At 40.8% G+C, this 26,917-nt stretch overlaps 1 protein-coding gene across 5 annotated transcripts in view; it reads right to left on the minus strand.

Annotated features, from left to right (window-relative positions):
- USP31 (ubiquitin specific peptidase 31) overlaps positions 1-26,917 on the minus strand; it is a 377,558-nt gene that overhangs the window by 247,160 nt on the left and 103,481 nt on the right. For all 5 annotated transcript variants that reach the window (XR_004536457.1, XR_004536456.1, XR_004536455.1 and 2 more), the window contains one exon: positions 21,929-22,040. Coding sequence is in view for 2 of the 5 variants with exons in the window: in XM_033914358.1 (XP_033770249.1) it covers positions 21,929-22,040 (112 nt within the window). In the remaining 3 variants the exon portion in view is untranslated. The remainder of the gene's footprint in view (positions 1-21,928; positions 22,041-26,917) is intronic.

Genomic DNA, 26,917 nt, shown 5'->3' on the forward strand with positions numbered 1-26,917 from the left:
CACCCTCTCCGTAAAGTAGAATTTCCTAACATTGTTCTTGAATCTACCACCCCTCAACCTCAAATTATGTCCTCTGGTTTTACCATTTTCCTTTCTCTGAAAAAGATTTTGTTCTACGTTAATACCCTTCAAGTATTTGAACGTCTGAATCATATCTCCCCTGTCTCTCCTTTCCTCTAGGGTATACATATTCAGGGCTTCCAGTCTCTCCTCATACGTCTTCTGGCGCAAGCCTCCTATCATTTTCGTCGCCCTCCTCTGGACCGCCTCAAGTCTTCTTACGTCCTTCGCCAGATACGGTCTCCAAAATTGAACACAATATTCCAAGTGGGGCCTTACCAATGACCTGTACAGGGGCATCAACACCTTCTTCCTTCTACTGACTACGCCTCTCTTTATACAGCCCATCATCCTTCTGGCAGCAGCCACTGCCTTGTCACACTGTTTTTTCACCTTTAGATCTTCGGACACTATCACCCCAAGGTCCCTCTCCCTGTCCGTGCATATCAGTTTCTCTCCTCCCAGCATATACGGTTCCTTCCTATTATTAATCCCCAAATGCATTACTCTGCATTTCTTTGCATTGAATTTTAGTTGCCAGACATTAGACCATTCCTCTAACTTTTGCAGATCCTCTTTCATCTTTTCCACTCCCTCTTCGGTGTCTACTCTGTTACAAATCTTGGTATCATCTGCAAAAAGGCAGACTTTTCCTTCTATCCCTTCAGCAAAACGGAAAAAGCATATTGAACAGGATTGAACAGGATTGGCCCCAGCACTGATCCCTGAGGGACTCCACTACTCACCTTTCCTTCCTTCGAACCACTTCCATTAACCACCACCCTTTGAAGTCTGTCCGACAGCCAGTTTCTGACCCAGTTCACCACTTTGGGTCCTAACTTCAGCCCTTCAAGTTTGTTCAACAGCCTCCTATGAGGAACTGTATCAAAGGCTTTGCTGAAATCCAAGTAAATTACATCTAGCATATGTCCTCGATCCAACTCTCTGGTCACCCAATCAAAAAATTCAATCAGGTTCGTTTGGCACGATTTACCTTTTGTAAAGCCATGTTGCCTCGGATCCTGTAACCCATTAGATTCAAGGAAGTACACAATCCTTTCTTTCAGCAAAACTTCCATTATTTTTCCAACAACTGAAGTGAGGCTCACCGGCCTGTAGTTTCCTGCTTCATCCCTGTGACCACTTTTATGAATAGGGACCACATCCGCTCTCCTCCAATCCCCAGGAATCACTCCCATCTCCAGAGATTTGTTGAACAAGTCTTTAATAGGACTCGCCAGAACCTCTCTGAGCTCCCTTAGTATCCTGGGATGGATCCCGTCTGGTCCCATCGCTTTGTCCACCTTCAGTTTTTCAAGTTGCTCATAAACACCCTCCTCCGTGAACGGCGCAGAATCTACTCCATTTTCCCGTGTAACTTTGCTAGACAATCTCGGTCCTTCTCCAGGATTTTCTTCTGTGAACACAGAACAGAAGTATTTGTTTAGCACATTCGCTTTCTCCACATCACTTTCCACATATTGGTTCCCAGCATCTTTTAGCCTAGCAATTCCTTTTTTCATCTTCCTCCTTTCACTAATATATCCGAAAAAATTTTTGTCTCCCTTTTTTACATTTTTAGCCATTTGTTCTTCCGCCTGTGCTTTCGCCAGACGTATCTCTCTCTTGGCTTCTTTCAGTTTCACCCTGTAGTCCTTTCTGCTCTCCTCGTCTTGGTTTTTTTTATATTTCACGAACACCAACTCTTTCGCCTTTATTTTCTCAGCCACTAGGTTGGAGAACCATATCGGCTTCCTTTTTCTCTTGTTTTTATTGATTTTCTTCACATAAAGGTCCGTAGCCATTTTTATCGCTCCTTTCAGCTTAGACCACTGTCTTTCCACTTCTCTTATGTCCTCCCATCCTAACAGCTCTTTCTTCAGGTACTCTCCCATAGCATTAAAGTCCGTACGTTTGAAATCTAGGACTTTAAGTATTGTGCGGCCACTCTCCACTTTAGCCGTTATATCAAACCAAACTGTTTGATGATCGCTACTACCCAGGTGAGCACCCACTCGAACATTAGAGATACTCTCTTCATTTGTGAGGACCAGATCCAATATCGCTTTTTCCCTTGTGGGTTCCGTCACCATTTGTCTGAGCAGAGCCTCTTGAAAGGCATCCACAATCTCTCTACTTCTTTCCGATTCCGCAGACGGAACATTCCAGTCCGCATCCGGCAGGTTGAAATCTCCCAACAGCAGAACCTCCTCTTTCCTTCCAAACTTTTGGATATCCACAATCAGATCCTTATCAATTTGCTGCGATTGAGTCGGAGGTCTGTAGACTACACTCACGTAGATAGAAGTTCCATCTTCTCTTTTCAGAGCAATCCATATCGCTTCTTCCTCTCCCCAGGTCCCTTGCATTTCGGTCGCTTGGATATTGATCTTTACATAGAGAGCTACTCCTCCACCTTTATGACCATCTCTGTCCTTCCTAAAAAGATTATATCCCAGTATGTTTGCATCCCATCCATGTGATTCACTGAACCATGTCTCTGTGATAGCGACAATATCTAGATCTGCCTCTAACATCAGGGCTTGCAGATCATGAACTTTGTTGCTTAGACTGCGAGCATTTGTGGTCATCGCTTTCCAGCTATTTTTCAGCGATAATCTCCTTTTTCGTATGAATTTTTGTTTCGTTTCACTTTCCGTTGTAATACTAAGAAATGAGTTGCTGATATTGCTTGTGTTGCAGTCTTTACTACTATCATATCTTTTCTTTTGCCGGGGGTGGTCTCTATAATTGTCCTTCGTACTTACACCACCCACACCTTCTAGTTTAAATGCCTAGAAAAATAATGTCTAAATTTCTCTGCAAGATTTCTTTTTCCTGCTGTAGTAATATGTAGCCCATCAGTGCAATATAGCTTCTTGTCCTTCCATGTATTTCCCCATCCTCCTATGTACCTGAAGCCTTCTTGATGACACCAGGCTTTGAGCCATCTATTAAAGTCCTCTGTGTTTTTCACTCTTTGCTCCCCCTTTCCATATGCAGGCAGTATTTCAGAAAAAGCTAAAGTCTTTACAAAAGGTTTCACGCCCTCACCAAGCTCCCGAAAAGCTTTCTGTGCTGCAAGTGTGGAGTTGTTGGCCAGTTCATTTGTTCCCAGATGGATGACAACATCAGTGTTAAAATCCTTAGTTTCTTCCTTCATTATAGTCTGTATTTGCCTGGAACTCCTGGTAGCTGAGGATCCTGGAAGACATTTCACTATTTTGGTCTCCTCGCCTTGTGTTCCAAGGTTAATGCCTCTGATGATGGAATCCCCCAACAGTAATAGTTTTCTGTTTTTGGCCTTTTTATTTGTGCTTATATATTCCTTTCAAAGTAATATATATCCTATCTTAATATTTTGTTAACATTTTCAATTTTAACTATAATTCCATGTATATTAAATATTCATTGTTAATTTAAATATATTCATTCATAGCGTTAATATATTACTAATATTAGCATCTAACCAATTTATTTATAACATTCTCATTTAAAAATCAATCATGGGCGTGGCTTGGACGCGAACTCGGATGGTTGGATAAACGAGTAGCTCCACATTGACAAGCATATATATAAGAAATACTACCAATATTTTTTAAGAAATTACAAAAATATAATACAACATGACTTCTACTAAACAAACTAAAGCTGATTTGGGAGCCGGAACATCGGGAAGCAACAAGAGGTCGAAACCAGAGCCAGGTACACCCTCTAAAACCCCGCTGCCAAAGGAAAAAAATCTCGACGTTATGGAAGAACTGAGACAAATAAAAGAAATTGTCTTAGATAGTAATAAAAAATTACAAAAAGCGATAGAAGAAGCCGCAATACTTACTAAAAGAGTGGACATAACAGAAAACAGAATTTCAACATTGGAAGATAATACAGAACAATTAAACATAGATATGAGTCACAGCAAAATCATATGGAAAGAAGTGACAGAAATCAAACAAAATCTTGAAGACAGCCGAAATCGCGAACGAAGGAACAATTTGAGAATAATTGGATTACCTGAAGGAGTGGAAAAAAATGATCCGATTGCCTTTCTGGAAAATTTTCTGCCTAAAATATTGCCACTAAAATTTAAAACAGAACTAGAAATAGAAAGAGCACACAGGATTCCAACACAAAGAAAAAACACTCAAACGGGTCTGAGAACTTTAATATTTAAACTCTTAAGGCATCAACAAGCAATTGAAATATGTAAACTAGCCAAAGAATACAAGAATCTCAAATGTCAGGACTCAAAAATACATATAGTCCCAGACTTTGCTAAAGAAACAGCATCAAGAAGAAAACAATTCCTAGATATGAGACCCCAACTGAGATCTCTAGGAGCCAGATTTGGGCTCCTTTACCCAGCGATAATGAAGGTAACTATAGCCAACAAAACACAAAACTTTACGGATCCCAAAAAATTACAAGAATTTTTGGATCAACACGAACAACCAATGACAATTTAAAGACAAGTGATGACAACTTTATGAAAATTATAACTTTATATACTTTATATGGTTTAAAAGACTTCAATATGGAAAAAAGAAACTTTTAAAAAAAAACATCGGTTAAGGATTTGGAACTTTCAAGGCAACGGAAAAGAACACACAGGATCGAACTAAAGATTTGAACAACATTCTTCTTGGAAAGCAAAGAGAAGATAAAAACCTGAAGAAAAACACAAGATTCAATTCAAAATATTCTAAATAGAATAGACTTACATGTTAGAATGTAAACTGGACAGAGATCCATCCTCGAATGGTGACGAAGGAACTTTTTCTTCTTAAACAAAAGACTAAAAGATATACTGATTGGTTGAAGAATATTGTGGGCGGAGTAATGAAAAGAAGGAGAATTATCCTTCAATTACGAAGAAGATTATAGAAGAGGGGAGAGCAACAAGTAATGATTGGTTTACTCGAACGATTTTTATGAAAGGCGGTACTTCCGGTTAAATTTGCGTTCCAAGTATATTATAATGCGTTTCATATACGCAACATTAGAGGATATTGACGGGGAAGAATGTGTTTGGGATGCGGAGGTTCCGAATAGGTTTTTTATTTATTTCTCTTGAACTTAAGGTTTGTTCATAATAAGGGGGAAGGCTTGTTCGGAATGGCATCCCCAGTATGAATAGACTAACTCCCTCTTTTGCGGAACTGTGATGGCGGTTTCTGACACGGGGAGCCACAATAGATGGCGCTGATCCCAAAGCTCTTAGAAAATTGGAAACCATCCAAGGTAACGCGAAGAGGCTGCCCGTGCTGGAGACTACTGTTGCGGTTTCGTAGGGGAGAGCTTAAGTCTGGATGCCTTTAATACAATATTTTATCACCATTAATACCCAGTTTTGTAAGCTTTCCAGGGGGATAACAATTCATCACCTTGAAAAGAGAAAAAAAAAAATTGTAATAGATGTTTTTAAAACTACATATACTGATATTTGAAATATTTGAAATATTTGAAATATAGATGATATATATTCATCATATTAAAAAAAATATATATATAAAAATATGATGGATTTTATTTCACTTGAAATAATTCATTCTTATAATCTTAAAGAAAAAAAAAAATTAATTTATCTTTTATATTTTAAGAATGACCAAATTTTTCAAATATATTTTTTTGATTTAGGGGAAAAAATTTATATATAAATATAGAGAATTTTATGGTAGTACTTTAGATAAATTATTAATAGCTTGAAGGAGTTATCTAAATCTAACCTCAATCTGCGTATCCAAGTTTTCGTAATTAATAAGGGAGGGAAGGGAGGGATGGGAGGGAATAAAGGGGAATTATATAAGGAAAATATGAATATGAAGGAGGGAAAAGATATAAAATATTTAAAATATTGGGAAAATTTTATTCTTCTTAAAAATATATATTATTTAAAATATTATTTAATTACTGAAAAATTTAAAAAGGTAAATGGATCTTAAAATAATGTCATTAAATGTTAATGGTCTAAATCATATGATAAAAAGGAAAAAAGCATTATCATTTTTAAAAAGGCAAGATACAGATATATGCTTTATACAAGAGACCCACCTCTCACATATAGAATCTAATAAGCTAGAAGGAGGTTGGGTCAAACACTGTTTTTTCTCACCAGCTATAGGGAAAAAAGCGGGTGTTGCTATTTTAGTTAATAAAAAATGTTCTGCTTCATTCAAATTAAAAGCTTCAGATATTCATGGAAGATGGGTAATTGTGGAAATGAATATGGGAAATACTACCATGACGTTGTTTAATATATACGCCCCTAATTCGAACCAAAATGAATTCTTTAAAACTCTTCAACAACTGATTTTACCACTGGCTACTACAAATCTTATAGTAGCTGGGGATTTCAATGCTGTAATGGATCCTTTATTAGATAAAAACCCAAGCAGAATTATGAAATCTATGGGATTAGAAAATTTAATTCAATCTTGCGACTTAATAGATATTTGGCGAACACTTCATTTTGATGGACGGGAATTTTCTTTTTGTTCTCATGTTCATAATTCCTTTTCAAGAATAGATTATATTTTTACTTCAAATCATCTAGCACAACAGGTGACACAGGCCGCCATAGATCCTATTATTTTATCTGATCATGGTGGAGTATGGATTAAAATTAAAATTATTGATCAAAATAATAATAGACCAATTTGGAAGTTAGATAATACATTGTTGACTGATCCAATTTTTTGTGAAAACCTTACAACAAAAATGAAAGAATTTTTTCAAATAAATGATAAAGATGAGATTAATAGAGAAACTTTATGGGATGCTTTTAAGGCATCAATTAGAGGACAAATAATTTCTTATTCGGCTTTTCTTAAAAAACAGATTAAAAAACAATTTTTAATCTTAGAAAAAGAGATTAAAAATTTAGAATCAACACTTATAGAAAAATGGGAATATTCTATTCAACAAGAATTATTAAAACTAAAAGTTAAATATAATGAGATCTCATCTAAAATGATTAGGAAAGATATATTCTCTCAACAAACATTGTATTATGGTAACTCAAATAAGTCGGGAAGAATATTAGCAAATTATCTTAAAGCAAAAAAAAGGAAAACAAAACTAATTGCTATAAAAGATGAAAATGGTGATATACATACACAAAATGAACCCATTTTAAAACAATTCTTAAAATTTTATAAATCTCTTTATTCTTCCGAGACTTATATAAACAAAGAAAAAGATGGTTTAGAATTTTTGAAATTGTTAGAGGGTCCAAAAATTCCTGAACATATAAAACGAAGTTTAGAAAAACCAATATCACTAAAAGAATTAGGAACAGCTTTGAATTCCCTTAGAGTTGGATCCGCTCCAGGTGGTGATGGATATACAGTTGAATTTTATAAAACATTTCAAAATTTTTTATTACCCTATTTATTAAATCTTTATCAATATCAACTTAATAAAGGTTGTATTAATGGCACTATAGCAGAATCTTTAACTATTGTTTTGCCAAAACCTAATAAAGATCCCACTTTGGTCTCAAACTATAGGCCAATATCTTTAATAAATGTAGACGGAAAATTATTAGCAAAAATACTTGCATTAAGATTGGCTAATGCTCTCCCCCACATTATAGGTATGCATCAAACAGGATTCGTTGCTCAAAGACATTCATCTCACAATACCAGATTAACATTCCATATGCTATATTTAACAAAGAAAATGAATGAGCCTACTTTTGCTATTTCATTAGATGCAGAAAAGGCTTTTGATAGAGTGGAATGGCCTTTTGTATATCAGGCAATGGAATGGTTTGGTATAGGTCCCGGATTCATACAAATGATACAAACATTGTATAGCTCCCCTTCTGCAAGATTATATATCAATAATACGCTTTCAGAAAAATTTAATCTACAGAGAGGAGTTAGACAAGGATGTCCTTTGTCTCCTCTGTTGTTTGATATAGTTTTAGAACCCTTAATATTAGCTATCCAACAAGCAAAGGAGATACAAGGTATACCTCATTCAGACAGAGAATATAAAATATCTGCTTATGCAGATGATTTATTATTATATTTGAGGAATCCAGAATCTACCATTCCATATCTACTTGAACTAATTGAAAAATTTGGAAGTTTTTCTGGATATAAAATTAACTGGAACAAATCAGAAGTTCTTCCTCTAAATGTATATTGTACAAAAGGTCTATTTGATACATTCTCTTTTGTTTGGAAGGAAGAATCAATTAAATATCTTGGAATTTTTCTCACAAAAACAGTAGATGAAACAATGAAAATTAATGAAAAATGTCTAATACAGAAAGTGACAGAAATGTGTGAACAATGGAATCCTTTACATTTATCTTGGTGGGGAAGAGTACAAACTGTTAAAATGATGATTTTGCCTGTAGTTTGCTACCAAATGGGGATGATACCAATTTTCTTTCAAGAATCTTTTTATACAAAATTAAATAGAATTTTGACAAAATTTATTTGGCTTAATAAAAAACCAAGAATTGCTTTAGTGTCACTGCAAAAACCAATTAAGGAGGGAGGGGTAAATTTTCCCAACTTTTATAGGTATCATCAAGCCTATATTTTACGTCATGGTATGTATTGGATCCTCCCAGAGCCCACTGATAATATTCCAGACTGGTTCTGGCTGGAATGGAGACTTATGTTTCCATTACGTCTTAGTCATGTAGTTAGTATCAAAATGCCAAGGTTATACAAAGATCATAAAATATTTATGGATACCTGGAAAACTCTAAGATACATAAGTAATTTAACTCAAATTCCAATTAATAAATCAACTACTCAAACAATATGGCTAAACCCCAAGATCAAAATTGGCGGTTTTAAAGTCATCTGGAAACATTGGATGACAGCAGGCATTCGTATTTTGGATGATGTAATAAAAAATGATAAATTGCTGGAGTTTTCACAATTGCAACATAAATTTGGTCTTAATAAAACACAATATTTTAAATGGTTGCAATTGAAGCAATCTATTCAGGAAGGGTTCCCTGAATGGAAAAACCTTGCTAAATATCACAGTTTGGAATTCTTATGTTTCCAGATGGACTCAATAAGGACATAAAGCCGCACAGTGGTATAAAATAATATCTGGATTTATAAATAAAAAACCAAAAAATGGTCTTAGAGACATTTGGAGCATTGAGATAAAACACCAAATTAGTGCATCTCAATGGCCACGACTTTGGTCTTGGAGGCTAAAATGTACGGTGTCAGCATCTATGAGACAAACTTGGTTTTTTCTTCTTCACAGAGCATTTTGGACCCCTACACGTTTACATAGAATTGATAGCTCCAAATCCAATAGATGCTGGCACTGTCATGCTGAAATTGGGACATTAGACCATCTTATATTCTTTTGCCCACTCATCTTAACATTCTGGAAATCAATTTGGCCCCAAATTAATAGAATGCTAGAAAATCCAGTAGCCTTGACATATGATACTATATTATTTGGAACAACAATGAGAAAAAAAAGTCAAATATCATCAAATAATAACAAACTTTTATTTATTTTAACTGGAATAGCAATACAACAAATTACATTCAACTGGAAACAACATGATAGATTGAATTATATGTTTTGGTGGAATTCTGTATGCCATATATACAAAATGGAACTAGCTATTGCAATACATAAAGGATATATGAATAAATTTCAAAAAATATGGGGACCATTAAAAGATTTTTGTAAAGAATAATAAATTTCCCCATGAATAAAAATTGACCGTTAACAGATTTCTCTAATGAATGATTAACTTTTCCCAAGATAAGATATTTGATTAGAAGGGAAGGGGGTGGGCTTTTAATTCTGATTATTACACACTAATTTAATTTTGAATGAATTTACAGTAAAGATTGAATTTTGTATTATTGATTGGGAGAGAGGGAGGGAGGGAAAGGGGATTGTTATATCTAATAAGAATTATATCAAATTAAATTTCTTGCATAATATTATAACTTTATATAACATTAACTTTCTAATGAAATGTTAAATTTGATGTTAATATATGAGATGACCAAGTGTGTATGTTCAAGTTTCTAATGAATTTTATTGAAACACTTGTTGTGACATAAGAAAATGAATAAAGATTTACAAACAAAAAAACAAAAATCAATCATAATATATTCAATATAAATAAATATTTGAATAAAATATATATTTTCATATTTATTAATAAAAGTCTAAAATTATTTCCTATTTTGTTCATAATCCCTTTTGAAATATGTAATATCCTATATTTATTTCCTCATATTAATCAATTATTGTTATTCAGGATGGTTAGTAATTAGTAGTTAGGTAAATATATATATTATATTTATAATATCTCTCATAGATAATTAATTTCTTGTTAAATTAAAAATGTATCAGTAAATTCACAATATTGAAAAATTAGTCAAAAGCTCTTCAACTGCAATAAAATGCAGTAAAAATAACTTGGACCAGTATCAATCCACTTCTTTTTTTTTTTTTCCTTCTGTCTTCCTTTTTTTTCCCCTCTTTTCTTCTCTTCAAAATGAGTCTTCTCCATTTTCTCTTTTTCCTTTAATCAATTTTCCTTTATGTAGACATCGGTTCCTCTTGTGATAGAAATTCTTTAAGTTTTGCAGGGTCTTGAAAATACCAGGACTTATTTCCAGTAGATATTCGCATTGTAGATGGATAGTACAAGCCGTACATGTAACCTTTTTCTTTCAACTGCTGCCTCAGCATAAGAAACTGCTTTCTGATGTTTGCAGTGTGTTTTGCAAAGTCTGGAACCAATAACAATTTAGACCCTTTATAATTTAAATTTTTGTTCGCTTTTGCTACTTTCAGGATTTCTAAAGCTTGCTGGTATCTCAAAACTTTAAAAATCAAGGGTCTGGGGCCATTCTGATTCACTGGTTTTTTTGAAGGGATTCTATGTGCCCGTTCTATTTCCAACGGCCACTTGGAGTTTAACTGCAACAGTTTAGGTAGTAAGTTCTCTAAAAACTGTACAGTGTCTCCCCCTTCAAGATTTTCAGCCAGTCCAAGCACTCTGATGTTCTTCCTTTTCCCCCGATTCTTCAAATCTATCAGCTGATTTTTCAAGCTTTCTACATTTTGTCTTTCACTGTCACACTTTTGTGTGACAGTTTCCAGCAGTTCAATTCTCTCCTCAATCACAGACATCCTCTACCTGTCAGTATGGATCTCCTGCCTCAGACCCAGCACCTCCTCCTTTACCTCCGAAATTTTGCCAGCGTTGTCTGTCAGCATTAATTTAATTTTAAATAGCTCCGCCATTATATCTGCTTTATCTGAGAATTCCTCTGTTTCCAACGGGATCGGGACACTCGACGGCGACACCGGAGTCACTTTAGATCTTTTTGCCGATACACCGGAAGTGCACAGCTTCTCCGATTTGCCTTGCCTTGTGGTAGCCATTTCAGAAGTTATTTTTTGTTTTTATAACGCGGGTGAGCAATTCTTAGCAGCTGTTTCCTTTCCTTTAGTTGTCTGAGTTCAGGGAGCTCCGTTGCTATGCGACCATTTTGCGTGCTCCAAGCCACGCCCCCAAACTAGCGCATTTTAAAAAGCGATATGCACTAAAAAATGTAAGTTGGGGAAGGGCTGAGAGCTCTTGGTGAAGAAGGGTCTTCTGGGGTGTAAACTGAAGAGAGACTCTCTTGGGGGAAGATTCAAAGGCTTTCATAGTAAGAGTACGATATAATCCCGAGCCACCACTTGGAGACTGGGATGATTGTTACTGAAATGACTTGGTGCTTGACAAGATTATCATTATGGGCTTTTAATCTTTTGTGTAGTCTGTTCAATATGAACCCAAAATAGATCATCTCTTAAGCAAGGGAAGTTGGAGAGGCAATCGTGGGAATTGGCCTCAAGATCTGAATGCATATCCAAGCATGTCTGCCTACTGCAATGGAAACTGCTGAAATGCAAGAGATGATGTGAAAGGCACTAAATGTAGATCTGACTTATTTTTTGCTGTCCAAGAAATCAGTGGTCAAATGTTGCATCGACTTGAGTTGGTTCGATGGAAGGTACTGCTCATGTCAGTAGATGTTTGATTAGAGATTTTTAATAAGTATATGATCTTATAACGAATAATGGGCTTTGAGGGAAGGTGGGGAGAGGGTTACATTTCTACTTATAGATTATAATGATAAGATGTTCAAGTGCTCAGATTAATTGTGTTTATTATGAATTTTTGTACACTTGATGAAAGTTTAAAAATGAATAAAGAATTAAAAAAAAAAAGAGAGATTTTTAATAAGTAGTTAAATAAAAGTTGTAGTTGAATATTCTGTTAGTGAGCATTGTTGCCAGGAATATTCTTCTACCAAATCTGTGAAAGGTTTTGCCCTCTGTCTGGTGGCGTTCTGGCATAGGAACAAGAACTGGTTGATCAGTTTAGGGTCATTCAACTACTAGTGAATGATGCTGTAGTTGTGGTTTGTCCAAGGTTTGATAAAGTGTCCAACTTGCATAGCTTATGTAGAGGCACTGTGATGCAGTCTTTAGACCACTGCTTGGTGTTTTAAGATCTCATAAGCTCTGCCTTGGGTCAGTGGCGTACCAAGCGGGGGCGCCGGTCCACCCCTGGTGCACACTCCAAGGGGGTGCACAGCCGGCCGGATCTGGAACCACCCGCGCTGCTTCAAACCGCACTTCAGCGCAGCTGCCCTACTTAGAGCAGAGTCAGCAGCCACACTGAAGTGAAGAAGGTCCCGCGATGACTGGGAAGAGGTCAGTGACATCTGGGGGGGGAAGAGGGGGGGACCGGCAGCCGCAGTCATCGCGAGATCTTGCCGCAACTAACTGCGTCTGCCGGCCCAGCCCCCTCCGACGTCACTTACCTCTTCCATCGGAGCAGAAGCAGTCATCGCAGGACCTTTGGGATAGAGAAAGAAAGGAGGTCAGGGTGGCATGAAAGGGTGTGGAGGGTGACAAAGGGGGGTCAGGGTGCTATGGAAACACGGTAAAGGGTGACAAAGGGGGGTCAGGGTGCTATGGAAACACGGTGAAGGGTGACAAAGGAGGGTCAGGCTGCTATGGAAACATGGCAAAGGGTGACAAAGGGGGGTCAGGGTGCTATGGATGCGTGGTGGGGGAGAGAAAGGGACAGATGCTGAAGGAATTGCAGGGAAAGAGACATAAGGGGGAACGATACTGCATGGAATTGGGTTGTAGGGAGCGAAAGGGGGCAGATGCTGATGAAGTGGGGGGAAGAGAGAGAAGGGGCAGATGATGGAAGTGGGGAGAAGGGGCAGATGATGGAACTGGGGAGAGAGAAGAAGGCAGATAATGGAAGGAGAGGGAAGAGAAAGAAGGGGCAGATGATGGAAGGAGGGGATAAATAAAAGGAGGGCACATGATGGGGGGAAAAGGATCGAGTTAGGGAAATACTGGAGGAGGTGAGGGAAAGAGGTGGTGAGCTGTAGATAGACAGTAAAAAAGGAAATTGATGAGAGGGTAGTAAGAACGTAATCTAGATGGATGCAGAAAATAAATTGAAAAGGAAAATGAGGGAAGAAAGGGATTGCAGAAGAGAGGTGTGGGAGAGGGAAGGAGCAGAGAGAGAGATGCCAGACCAATAGGGGTGAAAGGAGAGATGGAAGGGGGAGGTATACAGTTTCTGGAAGGGGCATTGAAGGAGAGAAGATGCCATATAGGGGCAGAGAGATGGCAGACAGTGGATGGAAGGAAGAGAGTAACAAGAAAATGAGGAATGCAGAAACCAGAGAAAACAAAAGTAGAAAAAATTTTCTATTTATTTATTGCTTTAGGAGACATGTGTCACTGTTTCTGTGGTGTTGCATTGTATGCAGAGTCCAGCTTCTTTCTGGTTCAATTTAACCTTTGTCTATGTATTTCTATTTTATCCCACCTTTTACAAAACTGTGGAGCGTTTTTTAGCGCCAGCCATTGTGGTAGCAGCTCTGATGCCCAGAATTCTATGAGCGTCAGAACTGTTACCACTGTGGCTAAAATCCACACTACAGTTTTAAGAACATAAGAAGTTGCCTCCGCTGAGGCAGACCAGAGGTCCATCTTGCCCAGCGGTCCGCTCCCGCGGCGGCCCATCAGGCCTAATTGCCTGAACAGTGTCCCTGACTAATTTTGTAACTGCCTCTAATCTTATCCCTATAACCTACCTCTACTCCTATCTGTACCCCTCAATCCCTTTGTCTTCGAGGTATCTATCCAAACCTTCTTTGAAGCCCTGTAGCGTGCTCCTGCTTATGACATCCTCCGGTAACGCGTTCCATGTATCCACCACCCTCTGGGTGAAAAAGAACTTCCTGGCGTTTGTTCCAAACCTTCCCCCTTTCAATTTCTCTGAGTGCCCCCTTGTACTTGTGGTTCCCCATAATTTGAAAAATCTGTCCCTGTCTACTCTTTCTATGCCCTTCATGATCTTGAAGGTTTCTATCATGTCTCCTCTAAGTCTCCGCTTTTCCTGGGAGAAAAGTCCCAGCTTTTTCAGTCTGCCAGTATATGAGAGGTCCTCCATACCCTTTATTAGCTTAGTTGCTCTTCTCTGTACTCTCTCAAGTACCGCCATGTCCTTCTTGAGGTACAGCGACCAGTACTAGACACAGTACTCTAGGTGCGGGCGCACCATTGCACGATACAGTGGCAGGATGACTTCCTTCGTCCTGGTTGTGATACCCTTCTTAATGATGCCCAATATTTTGTTTGCCTTCCTTGAGGCTGTGGCGCACTGCGCCGACGCCTTCAATGATGTGTCTACCATCACTCCCAGGTCTCTTTCAAGGTTACTCACCCCTAGCGGTAATCCCCACATTTTGTAAGTGAACATCGGGTTCTTTTTCCCTACATGCATGACCTTGCATTTCCCTATGTTGAAGCTCATTTGCCACTTTTTGGCCCACTCTTCCAGCGCTGTCAGATCTTTTTGGAGATTTTTGCAGTCCTCCGTGTTTTCAACCCTGCTGTATAGTTTGGTGTCATCCGCAAATTTAATAACCTCACATTTTGTTCCTGCCTCCAGATCGTTAATAAATATATTGAACAGGAGCAGACCCAGCACCGACCCCTGCGGAACTCCGCTCATGACCCATTGCCAGTCTGAGTAATGGCCCTTTATTCCAACCCTCTATTTCCTGTCCACCAGCCAGTTTTTGATCCATCGGTGGACCTCCCCTTGCACCCCATGGTTCCATAGCTTCCTTAGCAGTCTTTCGTGTGGTACCTTGTCGAAGGCTTTTTGGAAGTCAAGGTAAATGATGTCTATAGATTCCCCTTTATCCACCTGGCTGTTTACCCCCTCAAAGAAGTATAACAAGTTTGTGAGGCATGACCTGCCCTTGCAGAAGCCATGTTGGCTCGGCTTTAGCTGCCCAGTGTTTTCGATGTGTTCCCAGATGCTGTCTTTAATCAGCGCTTCCATCATCTTTCCTGGGACCGAGGTCAAGCTCACCGGCCTGTAGTTTCCTGGGTCTCCCCTTGAGCCTTTCTTGAAGATGGGCGTGACATTTGCTATTTTCCAGTCTTCCGGAATCTATCCAGTTTTTAAGGATAGATTGCATATTTGTCGAAGTGGCTCAGCTATTTTGTTCCTTAGTTCCTTGAGTACTCTTGGGTGAATGCTGTCCGGACCTGGCGATTTGTCGCTCTTTAGCCTGTCTATCTGCCTGAGGACATCCACCTTGCTCACCTCTAGTTGGATCATATTTTCATCCTGCTCTCCTTTTACGATCTCCTCAGGTTTCAGAATGTTGGTTGTGTCCTCCCTCGTGAAAACTGAAGTGAAGAACTCATTTAGCCTGTCAGCTATCTCCTTTTCCTCTTTTACCACTCCCTTTCTGCCTCCATCATCCAAGGGTCCCACTTCCTCCCTTGCTGGTTGCTTCCCCTTGACGTACCTGAAGAATGATTTGAAGTTTGTTGCTTCCCCCGCCAGTCTCTCTTCATATTCTCTTTTTGCTTTCCTAACCACTCGGTGACACTCCTTTTGATGTTTTTTGTGCTCCTTTTGGTTGTCTTCTGATTGGTCCTTTTTCCATTTTTTTGAATGATGCCTTCTTGTCACTTATTGCCTTTTTCACTGCATTTGTTATCCACACTGGGTTTTTTGTTCTATTTTTTTTTTTGCACCCTTTCCTGAACTTGGGGACGCACAGGTTTTGTGCTTCGTGCACCGTGCCCTTGAGTAAGGTCCAGGCTTTTTCTACGGACTCCATCTTCCTTGCGGTGTCGTTGAGTTTCTTTCCCACCATTTTCCTCATGTCATCATAATTCCCTTTTTTGAAGTTCAGTGCTGTCGTTGTAGTTCTTTTCACCTTTGATGATCCAATTTCTATCCTGAGCTGGATCGTGTTGTGATCGCTGTTTCCTAGTGGGGCTAGTACCGCCACCTCTTTAGCGAGTCCCCCTAGTCCGGTGAAGATTAGGTCAAGAGTGGCATCTCCCCTTGTTGGTTCTGTGACCAGCTGTTCCATGAAACAGTCCCTCGTGACCTCCAGGAATTTGGTCTCCCTCGTGCAGTTTGAGTGCCCTATACTCCAGTCCATTCCCGGGTAGTTGAAGTCCCCCATCACCACCACACTTCCACTTTTGCATACCTGCCCCAGTTCCACCTCCAGATCCTGGTCGATTTCTTCCGTTTGTCCCAGTGGGCGATAGTACAGACCCAATTTTATGTCTGCTCCAGTTCCTCCGGATAGCTTAACCCATAGTGATTCCAAGTCATCCGCCCTTGTTGTTTCCATCCTGGTTGAAGGTATGGAATCCTTTATATATAGCGCTATTCCTCCACCCTTTTTGTGTGACCTATCTCTCCTGTAGAGTTTGAACCCTGGTAAAGCCACATCCCATTTGTTGTCATCAGCCCACCACGTTTCTGTGATTCCAATTATGTCTAGGCCTTTTTTGTTGGCTAAGATTTCCAGCTCTCCCATTTTAGCCCTTAGGCTCCTAGCATTTGTGTAGAGGCAATGTAAGTCCCGGTTGTTCGCCTTTCTTGCTGGCTTTCCTCGTGGTTTGGCGCTCCTGGCGACCCCCTCGTGAGTTGCCAGTCCCCAAGCCTCGTCTCGATCATCCTCCTTCTGTGGTGTGTCTGTTTCATCCTCAGCCTGTTTCCCTATTTTTGGTTGTTCCTCTGGATTCCGTTGTTCTCTGTTAGTCCTGTTTGCCAATTTCATTTGTGCCCTAGGCCCCTGCAATTTGTCCTTAGGTCCTTCTTCAAAAGATTCCCACTCAGTCCTGAGCCCTCTTTTACAGTGTCCTAGCTCAATGTCCTTGGCCCTGGGCATCTGCATTGCGTCCTTAGGTCCTTTTCCCAAAATTTCCCACTCAGTCCCGATCCCTTTTTTACAATGTTCTTGCTCAGTGTCCTTGGCCCTGGGCCCCTGTAATGCATCCTTAGGTCCTTTTTCCAAAAATTCCCACTCAGTCCCGAGCCCTCTTTTACAATGTCTTTGCTCAGTATCCTTATTTGATACTTTTGTCCGATGTGTCAGATCGACTGTCGGATTTCCCCTCTTCCTCAGTTTGTAAAAGGGGGAGGGGTTATTTTGTGATTACATATTCCATACTAGGCGAAGGTATTTTCTGTGTTCTGGGTGTTCGAAAGACATGGTTTTCTGTTAGGATTGACGGTGTAGGATTGATCTGTACTAGTCTGGCTTGTTTAGTTTTACAATGGGTGTATTGATGTTGTACTGCTCAATGCATATGTAAGATGCTGCCTTTTCCTAGGTACTCATGTGCGACGTGTGGATTGTTACTAAAAATCATGTTTTTCGTACAGATGGGGGGGTGCCAAAAAATTATGGGCCCTGGGTGTCACATATGCTAGGTACGCCACTGCCTTGGGTTTCTCCTCAACTCCATGTTAATAGGGAGCTTTTGACCCATCTGTCAAAGTTGATAAGGACAGACTTTCAGATCGAGGAGTTGATGATAGGTCCAATGGAATCCCATAGGATTCATCATGTGAGTAGTTGTTGGAAGAGCATGGTGACAAATCTGAATCAGATTCTTCAATGTCAGCTCTATTGGAAGAGGAACATCAAGGAGAGCATCAAGAATGGGACGATGAACACCAATGTCTGCTCTTGAAAGAGGACACATGCCTGATTTTATTTGATATAGATGCTCAATGTTGAGGAGTTCCAGATCGATGTTTTGATGGACTATGTGATCGATGCTTGGACTGGGTCAAGGCTGGGAGAGATGGTACTGGAACTTGCACTGGGTGCGAATGCAATAGCACAGCTAATTTCTGGTTTAACAGCAATCAAAGATGATCTTGCAGCAATTGCACCAGTATGGATACTGGTAAGGGTACACAGAAGTTGACTGTGCTGGATATTGAGGCACACCTCAGAGAAGACACCCATTGTAGAGATAGAAACATAGAAAAAAGCAGCAGAAAAGGGCTATAGCCCACCAAGTCTGCCCATTCTAAGTATCCCCTCCCCTGAATTTACTCCCTTAAAGATCCCACGTGAGTACACAGAGGTTGGCTGTGCTGGATATTGAGGCACACCTCAGAGAAGACACCCATTGTAGAGATAGAAACATAGAAACATAGAAAAAAGCAGCAGAAAAGGGCTATAGCCCACCAAGTCTGCCCATTCCAAGTATCCCCTCCCCTGAATTTACGCCCTTAAAGATCCCACGTGAGTATCCCATTTTCTCTTAAAATCCGTCACGCTGCTGGCCTTTATCACCTGGAGTGGGAGTCTGTTTCAATGATCCACTACTCTTTCGGTGAAGAAGTACTTCCTGGAGTCACCATGAAACTTCCCTCCCCTGATTTTCAGCGGATGCCCTCTGGTGGTCGAGGGACCCATGAGTCAGAAGATATCATCTTCTGACTCGATGCGTCCCGTGATGTACTTATATGTTTCAATCATATCTCCCCGTTCTCTTCTTTCCTCAAGTGAGTACAGCCGCAATTTTTTAAATCTTTCTTCATACGTGAGATCCTTGAGCCCCAAGACCATCCTGGTGGCAGTTCGCTGAACCGACTCGATCCTCAGCACGTCCTTTCGGTAGTGTGGTCTCCAAAACTGAACACAGTACTCCAAGTGAGGCCTCACCATGGCTCTGTACAACGGCATCATAACTTCAGGTCTCCTGCTGACGAAACCTCTGCGGATACACCCCATCATTTGTCTTGCCCTGGAGGAAGCCTTCTCCACTTGATTGTCAACCTTCATGTCCTCACTAATGATCACCCCTAGGTCGCGTTCCGCCGTGGTCCTAACCAAGGTCTCACCATTTAGTATTTAAGTTCTACGCGGGTTTCTCTTACCCGGGTGCATTATCTTGCATTTTTTAGCATTGAAGCCTAGCTGCCAAGTAGTTGACCATTGTTCCAGCAACAGTAGGTTGTGTGTCATATTATCAGGTAATAAGCTTTTGCCTACTATGTTGCAAAGTTTGGCGGCGTCGGCGAACAGTGATACCCTTCCTCTAAGTCCTTGCGTCATATCTCTTATGAATAAGTTAAATAGAATCGGGCCCAGGACCGAGCCCTGCGGCACTCCACTGATCACATCCGATGCTTCGGATGGGGTACCGTTCACCACCACCTTCTGAAGTCTACTGCTCAGCCAATCCCCAACCCATGTAGTTAGAGTGTCTCCTAATCCTATCAATTTCAGCTTGTTCAGTAATCTCCGATGAGGGACGCTATCAAATGCTTTACTGAAGTCCAAATATACCACGTCCAGTGACTCTCCGGCGTCCAGTTGTCTAGTAACCCAGTCAAAAAAGCTAATCAGATTAGATTGGCAGGATCTACCCTGGGTGAACCCGTGCTGGTGTGGATCACGCAGTTTTTCTTCGTCTAGGATTGTGTCAAGATTCTGTTTGATCAGTGTTTCCATGAGTTTACACACTATAGACGTGAGACTCACTGGTCTGTAGTTTGCTGTCTCTGTCCTACAGCCCTTTTTGTGGAGTGGGATTACGTTGGCGGTTTTCCAGTCCAAGGGGACCCTTCCTGTACTTAGGGAAAGATTGAAAAGAACAGATAATGGTTCTGCCAGGACTTCCCTTAACTCCCTGAGCATTCTGGGGTGTAGGTTATCCGGTCCCATGGCTTTGTTTACTTTGAGTCTTGATAGTTCGTCATAGACGCTACTGGGCGTAAATTTGAAATCTTGAAACGGGTCTTTCTGGTTATCAGACATCGTAGTGTCAATGCTTCGAGTGCATCAATGAAGACGACACTTGAGATGATGCCGATGCATGCTTCAAGGGGAAGACTTGTTTATGCTTTTCAGCTCCCTTACGATGCTCCCCTGACATTGGTGGCACCGAAGACAAAGATGTTGAATTTGTAGTCAATGCAGCTGGTTCTGGTGTCAATACTGGAGTAATTTGTGGCTGTGCATTGAGGTCAGAGTCACCAGCCATACCTGAAGTTCTCAAAGTTGTACCGAAAAGTTTCTTGAATTGAAAATTTCCTGGCTTTAAACGATCTTTTCTAAATGTGCGAACAGAGCACGCATGAAATGTCTCAATGCACAGGACCCTAGGCACTGAACACACCAGTTATGCGGTTCTGTACCTGAAATGATCCACTGACATTGAGTGCACCTCTTGAAGCCACTAGGAGCCTTGGACTTCGATGGAAAAACTTGACGATGTAAAGTCAAAGGGCTCAATGGCCTGGTAAGATCGAGTAGATGGTATACCAAAAAAAGTCGAAGTTCCCGGCATGGGAACGCCTGAAAAGAATCTGAAAGCAAAAAAAAAAAATGAAAATGTTTTGATAAAAGGAGAAGAAATGAAAGAAAACAAACATGATAAGAATGGGAAGACACAAAAAGGTACTCAAACAGAGCTTTTCAGCTCCGCATTAAACTAAGAACTAAAGATTCCACGAGCCATTGAAGGCACCAATAAGCACGCAATATGGGCAGTCTTAAAGTTCTAAAGTGACAGTATACTTTTTGACTGTCCGGGCCAGGTTCCGTGGATGACGTCACCTACATGTGAGAACATAATGCCTGCATATTTTTGATGAAAAAAATTAATATCCGTGTAAATATAATATGATATACCTGATTGCTGTAATAACTTGCATAAAGCCAACAAATACAAGTTAAACAGCACAGTGGATAGATAACACAGAGTCCTGCAGTATCCCAGTCAACAATGGTCACTTATGAGAGAAATGACCATCCACACAGATTTCCTGCATTCAACCTGTCAAAAAGAATTCAAACCAAGACAAAATGCAAGGCCACAAGCACACAATCATTTCGTAAGATGGAATGATCATGCGTATCAAATGCAGCTGATGCATCATATCATAAGGCATTCAACCACCGATGAAATTTCATCTAAAGTGGCAGCTATGAGTGATTCAATGTTATGCACCTTACAAAAACTGTACTGAAATGATCTAACACCACATACTGTGTCAAAAACTCCTCAAGTTGAACATACACTATCCCTCAACAATTTCTGCCAACACTGGTAAAGCAGAAATAGGATGGAAGGTAGTAATTACATCAAATTCTAATTTTGGATTCTTTATTACCAGATGGACTGTAAATGGTTTTAACACCAAGAATACACAGGGAAGCAACAAAATGTAATAATAGCACATTTCAAAACAAGCAAATGCAAATCAAAAACAAGAAGTGGCTCAAATCCTATAGAAACAGTGATTATAAATTAAATTATTAACTTTTTTATAGTGCTCAGAGATCATTAGGAATCAGACCTTGGAACGAACCCAGACAGATGAACGTCTGTTGATGCCACCTCTAGTCATGGCACTTTTTTATTTTCTTTAGCTTCATAAATTAAAAGTGAGAAGTCATAAATTGAGAAATATCCCTCCCCACTCACCTTTCAACAGGTACACAAAACAATATTGCATTCTGACACCTACCTGCAGACATACATTAGGTCGCAGGACACAGTGTAGTTTCTCCAGGATTTCTTTCTGCAGCACTTCCCAAGTGATTCCCTTCTCCAGATGCAGTGCAAATGGATGCCCAAACCTAGGTGTAAGAGTAAAGTTGGTTAAAATGGTCTTTGAAGAACCAACAGAAGAGCTTTTAAGACTGCAGAGGATGTGACCGTGTAAGTCTTTTAATCTTGTACTAAAACCTCATCATTCAAAGTCAGGACACTCCAGACTTTCTCTCAACCACAGCGCTTAATCCTTGGACATTCAGCTTACGTAAGTGATGTTGCTGATTCCTATCAATCACAGGTCACCTGTTAAGAACATAAGAATTGCCGCTGCTGGATCAGACCAGTGGTCCATCATGCCCAGCAGTCCACTCATGCTGCGGCCCTCTGGTCAAAGACCAGCACCTTAACTGAGACCAGCCCTACCAGCGCACGTTCTTGTTCAGCAGGAACTTGTCTAACTTTGTCTTGAATCCCTGGAGGGTGATTTCCCCTATGACAGATTCCGGAAGAGCGTTCCAGTTTTCTACCACTCTCTGGGTGAAGAAGAACTTCCTTACATTTGTACGGAATCTATCCCCTTTCAACTTTAGAGAGTGCCCTCTCGTTCTCCCTACCTTGGAGAGGATGAACAACCTGTCCTTATCTACTAAGTCTATCCCATTCAGTATCTTGAACGTTTCGATCATGTCCCCTCTCAATCTCCTCTGTTCAAGGGAGAAGAGGCCCAGTTTCTCTAATCTTTTGCTGTACATCAGCTCCTTCAACCCCTTAACCATCTTAGTCGCTATTCTCTGGACCCTTTCGAGTAGTACCATGTCCTTCTTCATAAGAACATAAGAAGTTGCCTCCACTGGGTCAGACCAGAGGTCCATCCTGCCCAGCGGTCCGCTCCCACGGCGGCCCATCAGGTCCGCGACCTGTGAAGTGGTTACTGACCACTTCTATAACCTACCTCAAGTTCTATCTGTACCCCTCTATCCCCTTATCCTCCAGGAACCTATCCAAACCTTCCTTGAACCCCTGTACAGAGTTCTGGCTTATCACCTCCTCCGGAAGCTTGTTCCATGTGTCCACCACCCTCTGGGTAAAAAAGAACTTCCTAGCATTTGTTCTAAACCTGTCCCCTTTCAATTTCTCCGAGTGACCCCTAGTGCTTGTGGCTCCCCACAGTTTGAAGAATCTGTTCTTATTCACTTTCTCTATGCCCTTTAGGATTTTGAAGGTTTCTATCTTGTCCCCTCTAAGTCTCCTTTTCTCCAGAGAGAACAGCCCCAGCGTTTTTAACCTGTCAGCGTAAGATAAATTTTCCATACCTTTTATCAGTTTAGTCGCTCTCCTCTGCACTCCCTCGAGTACCGCCATGTCCTTTCTGAGGTACGGCGACCAGTATTGAACACAGTACTCCAGGTGCGGGCGCACCATTGCGCGATACAGCGGCATGATGACTTCCTTCGTCCTGGTTGTGATACCCTTTTTGATGATGCCCAGCATTCTGTTTGCTTTCTTTGAGGCTGTCGCACATTGCGCCGATGGTTTCAGTGATGTGTCAACCATCACCCCCAGATCCCTTTCAAGGTTACTCACCCCTAGCGGTGTTCCCCCCATTTTGTAGTTGAACATCGGGTTCTTTTTCCCTACATGCATGACTTTGCATTTCTCTACGTTAAAACTCATTTGCCACTTATTTGCCCAGTCTTCCAGTCTCGTTAGGTCCCTTTGCAGGTTTTCACAGTCTTCCGTGTTCCTAACCCTGCTGCAGAGTTTGGTGTCATCAGCAAATTTGATAACCTCACATTTTGTCCCCGTCTCCAGATCGTCAATAAATATATTGAACAATAGAGGTCCTAGCACCGACCCCTGTGGAACTCCGCTCGTGACCCATTGCCAGTCTGAGTATTGGCCCTTTACTCCAACCCTCTGTTTCCTGTATGGTGACCAGTGCTGTACGCAGTACTCCAGGTGAGGATGCACCATGGCCCGGTACAGCGGCATGATAACCTTCTCCGATCTGTTTGTGATCCCCTTCTTTATCATTCCTAGCATTCTGTTTGCCCTTTTTGATGCCGCCGCACATTGTGTGGATGGCTTCAATGACTTGTCGATCAGAACTCCCAAGTCCCTTTCCTGGAAGGTCTCTCCAAGTACCGCCCCGGACATCCTGTATTCGTGCAGGCGATTTTTGTTACAGACATGCATCACTTTACACTTATCCACGTTGAACCTCATCTGTCATGTCGATGCCCATTCCTCGAGCCTGATTATGTCACGTTGCAGATCTTCGCAATCCCCCTGCTTCTTCACTACTCTGAATAACTTCGTATCGTCCACAAATTTAATCACCTCACTCGTCGTACCTATGTCCAGATCGTTTATAAAAATGTTAAAAAGCATGGGTCCAAGCACCGAGCCCTGCAGCACCCCACTGGTAACGCTCTTCCAGTCCAAATATTGTCCATTTACCCCCCACTCTCTGTTTCCTATGCTCCAGCCAGTTTTTAATCCACGTAAATATTTCACCCTCAATTCCATGGCTTGTAATTTTCCTAAGTAGTCGTTTATGCGGAACCTTGTCGAATGCCTTCTGAAAATCCAGATATACAATGTCGACCGGATCGCCCTTGTCTATCTGTCTGTTTACTCCCTCAAAGAAGTGCAGCAAGTTCGTCAAGCACGATCTGCCTTTGCTAAAACCGTGCTGACTGGTCCTCATCAGCCTGTGTCCATCAAGGTGATCAATGATGCTGTCCTTTATCAGTGACTCTACCATCTTTCCAGGTACCGAGGTCAGACTCACAGGTCTGTAGTTTCCCGGATCTCCCCTCGAACCTTTCTTGAAGATCGGTATCAGTGACTCTACCATCTTTCCCGGTACCAAGGTCAGACTCACAGGTCTGTAGTTTCCCGGATCTCCCCTCAAACCTTTCTTGAAGATCGGCGTAACATTCGCCACCTTCCAGTCTTCCGGAATCTTTCCCAATTTGATCGACAGATTGGCTATTAGTTGAAGCAGTTCAGCTATGGTTCCTTTCAGTTCCTCAATGACCCTCAGATGGATGCCATCCAGTCCCGGGGATTTATCGCTCTTAAGCCTATCAATCTGCCTACACACCTCCTCTAGACTAATCGTCAGCTTTCCGCCTTCATTTCCAGCATATAACCTGATGGGTTCCGGTATGCTGTGTACATCTTCTTCGGTAAATAGACGCAAAAAAATGTGTCCAGTTTGTCGGCAATTTCTTTGTCCTCTTTAAGCGCTACAAAGCAATTGCCGACAAACCGAACACATTTTAACATTCACTTCAACCAATCTCCAGGGCTTTCTCATTCAATGTAATAATTGTGGGTCATTTAAGGTTTGCCCCATCTGTCTCCAGCTCTCTTCTAAGAGGGAGGGGATCAACATACTCAGACAGGAACTGGTTGCTATTAAAAGGATCTTCTAAAACTGCACTTCCTGTAGCCAACTTACTACCACTGCCACAGAGAAAACAACTCATGAATAAATGGAGAACTGTAGGCTCTGGCAGATTAGGGCCAGTGACACAGAGGCATCCACCCTGCCAATTACTGCTCCTGATGTAATGGAGCATTCTGATGCAGAGAATGGACTCTGAGGTGAGCATACAAACAAAGTATGTTAATCAAAATAAGAGACACCCACAAAGCACTAATAAAAAGCAAAACACACAAAAAAAAACCCTTGTTGTTATTAGGGGACTCCATTATCAGAGACATTAATTTAGGGAGTCTATGAGTCCAAACAAAGTTAAATGCCTTCCTGGATCCTCTGCCATCAGAGATACTAATCGCATACCGACTCTGATCAAAGAAGTAAAGACTCTAAACCTGATATTGTAATCCACTTGGGGACAAATGATTTGGCCAACAGTGGCATGCTTGAAGCACTGAAAGCTTTTCTAGAGGCTGGGGGAAGGTCTTTAGTCTTTGGTACAGGCTGTAGTCCTTTCTGAATGTCAGGAAGTTCTGTTTCACACAGCGAGTGGTGGACGTTTGGAATGCTCTCCCGGAGGAGGTTGTGACAGAGACCACCATTCTGGGATTCAAGGGCAAGTTGGATGCACACCTTCTTGCAAATCACGTTGAGGGATACGGGTGATCAAGGTGTCCATTTGGGAACACCTGGCTTGGCCTCCGCGTGTGCGGGTCGCCGGACAGGATGGACCTTGGGTCTGATCCGGTGAAGGCATTTCTTATGTTCTTATGAAATACTCCCTACCTGGGGTAAGGGAGAAGAAAGGCTTCATAATATAGAGAAGTTCAACAAATGGCTCAAAGTCTGGTGTCAACAAGAAGGTTTTAGATACATAAGAGGATGGGGCAATATACGGAAAAACAAAAGGCTATATTGCAGGGATGGCCTATATCTTTCTATAGTGGGAAGGTTACTTGCTGAGAAATTCAAACAGTATGTGACTAAGTGTTTGAACTAGAATGGGGGGGTGACAAAGGGAAACAGGTGGAATCAAAGAGTCACCCCCAGAAAATGCAAAAACAAAACAGCAATGGAGAAGGTAATGCTAATACTATCATCAACAAAGAGAAAGGGAAAAGTAGGTAAAACATTATACAGAAAAATACTAGTAAAATGTTGCTGAAAAACAACAAGCACAAATGCTCAAAGTTTAGCTAATAAAGTTCAGGATCTGCAAGCCCTGATGTTAGAAGCTGGTTTGAATATTATTGCTATCACAGAGACATACAGTCATGTGAAAAAATTAGGACAGCCCATGAGATATTCAATTCTTTCTTAAGAAATGTTCACATGGTGGGAATCTGTCATATTTTTAAAATGGAATGTCTGATGGCCATACAGCAGGGGCATTATAGGAAATTTTTGGATGTTTGGGAACAACTGACTAAATTTTGTAAGGAATGATATCTGATTTTATTTATGGATCTTTAAACATACACATCCAGGGTGGGAGGGAGGGGGGAGGGA

This window comes from Geotrypetes seraphini, chromosome 11 (genome assembly GCF_902459505.1).
Source record: "Geotrypetes seraphini chromosome 11, aGeoSer1.1, whole genome shotgun sequence".
Taxonomy (NCBI): Eukaryota; Metazoa; Chordata; class Amphibia; order Gymnophiona; family Dermophiidae; genus Geotrypetes; species Geotrypetes seraphini.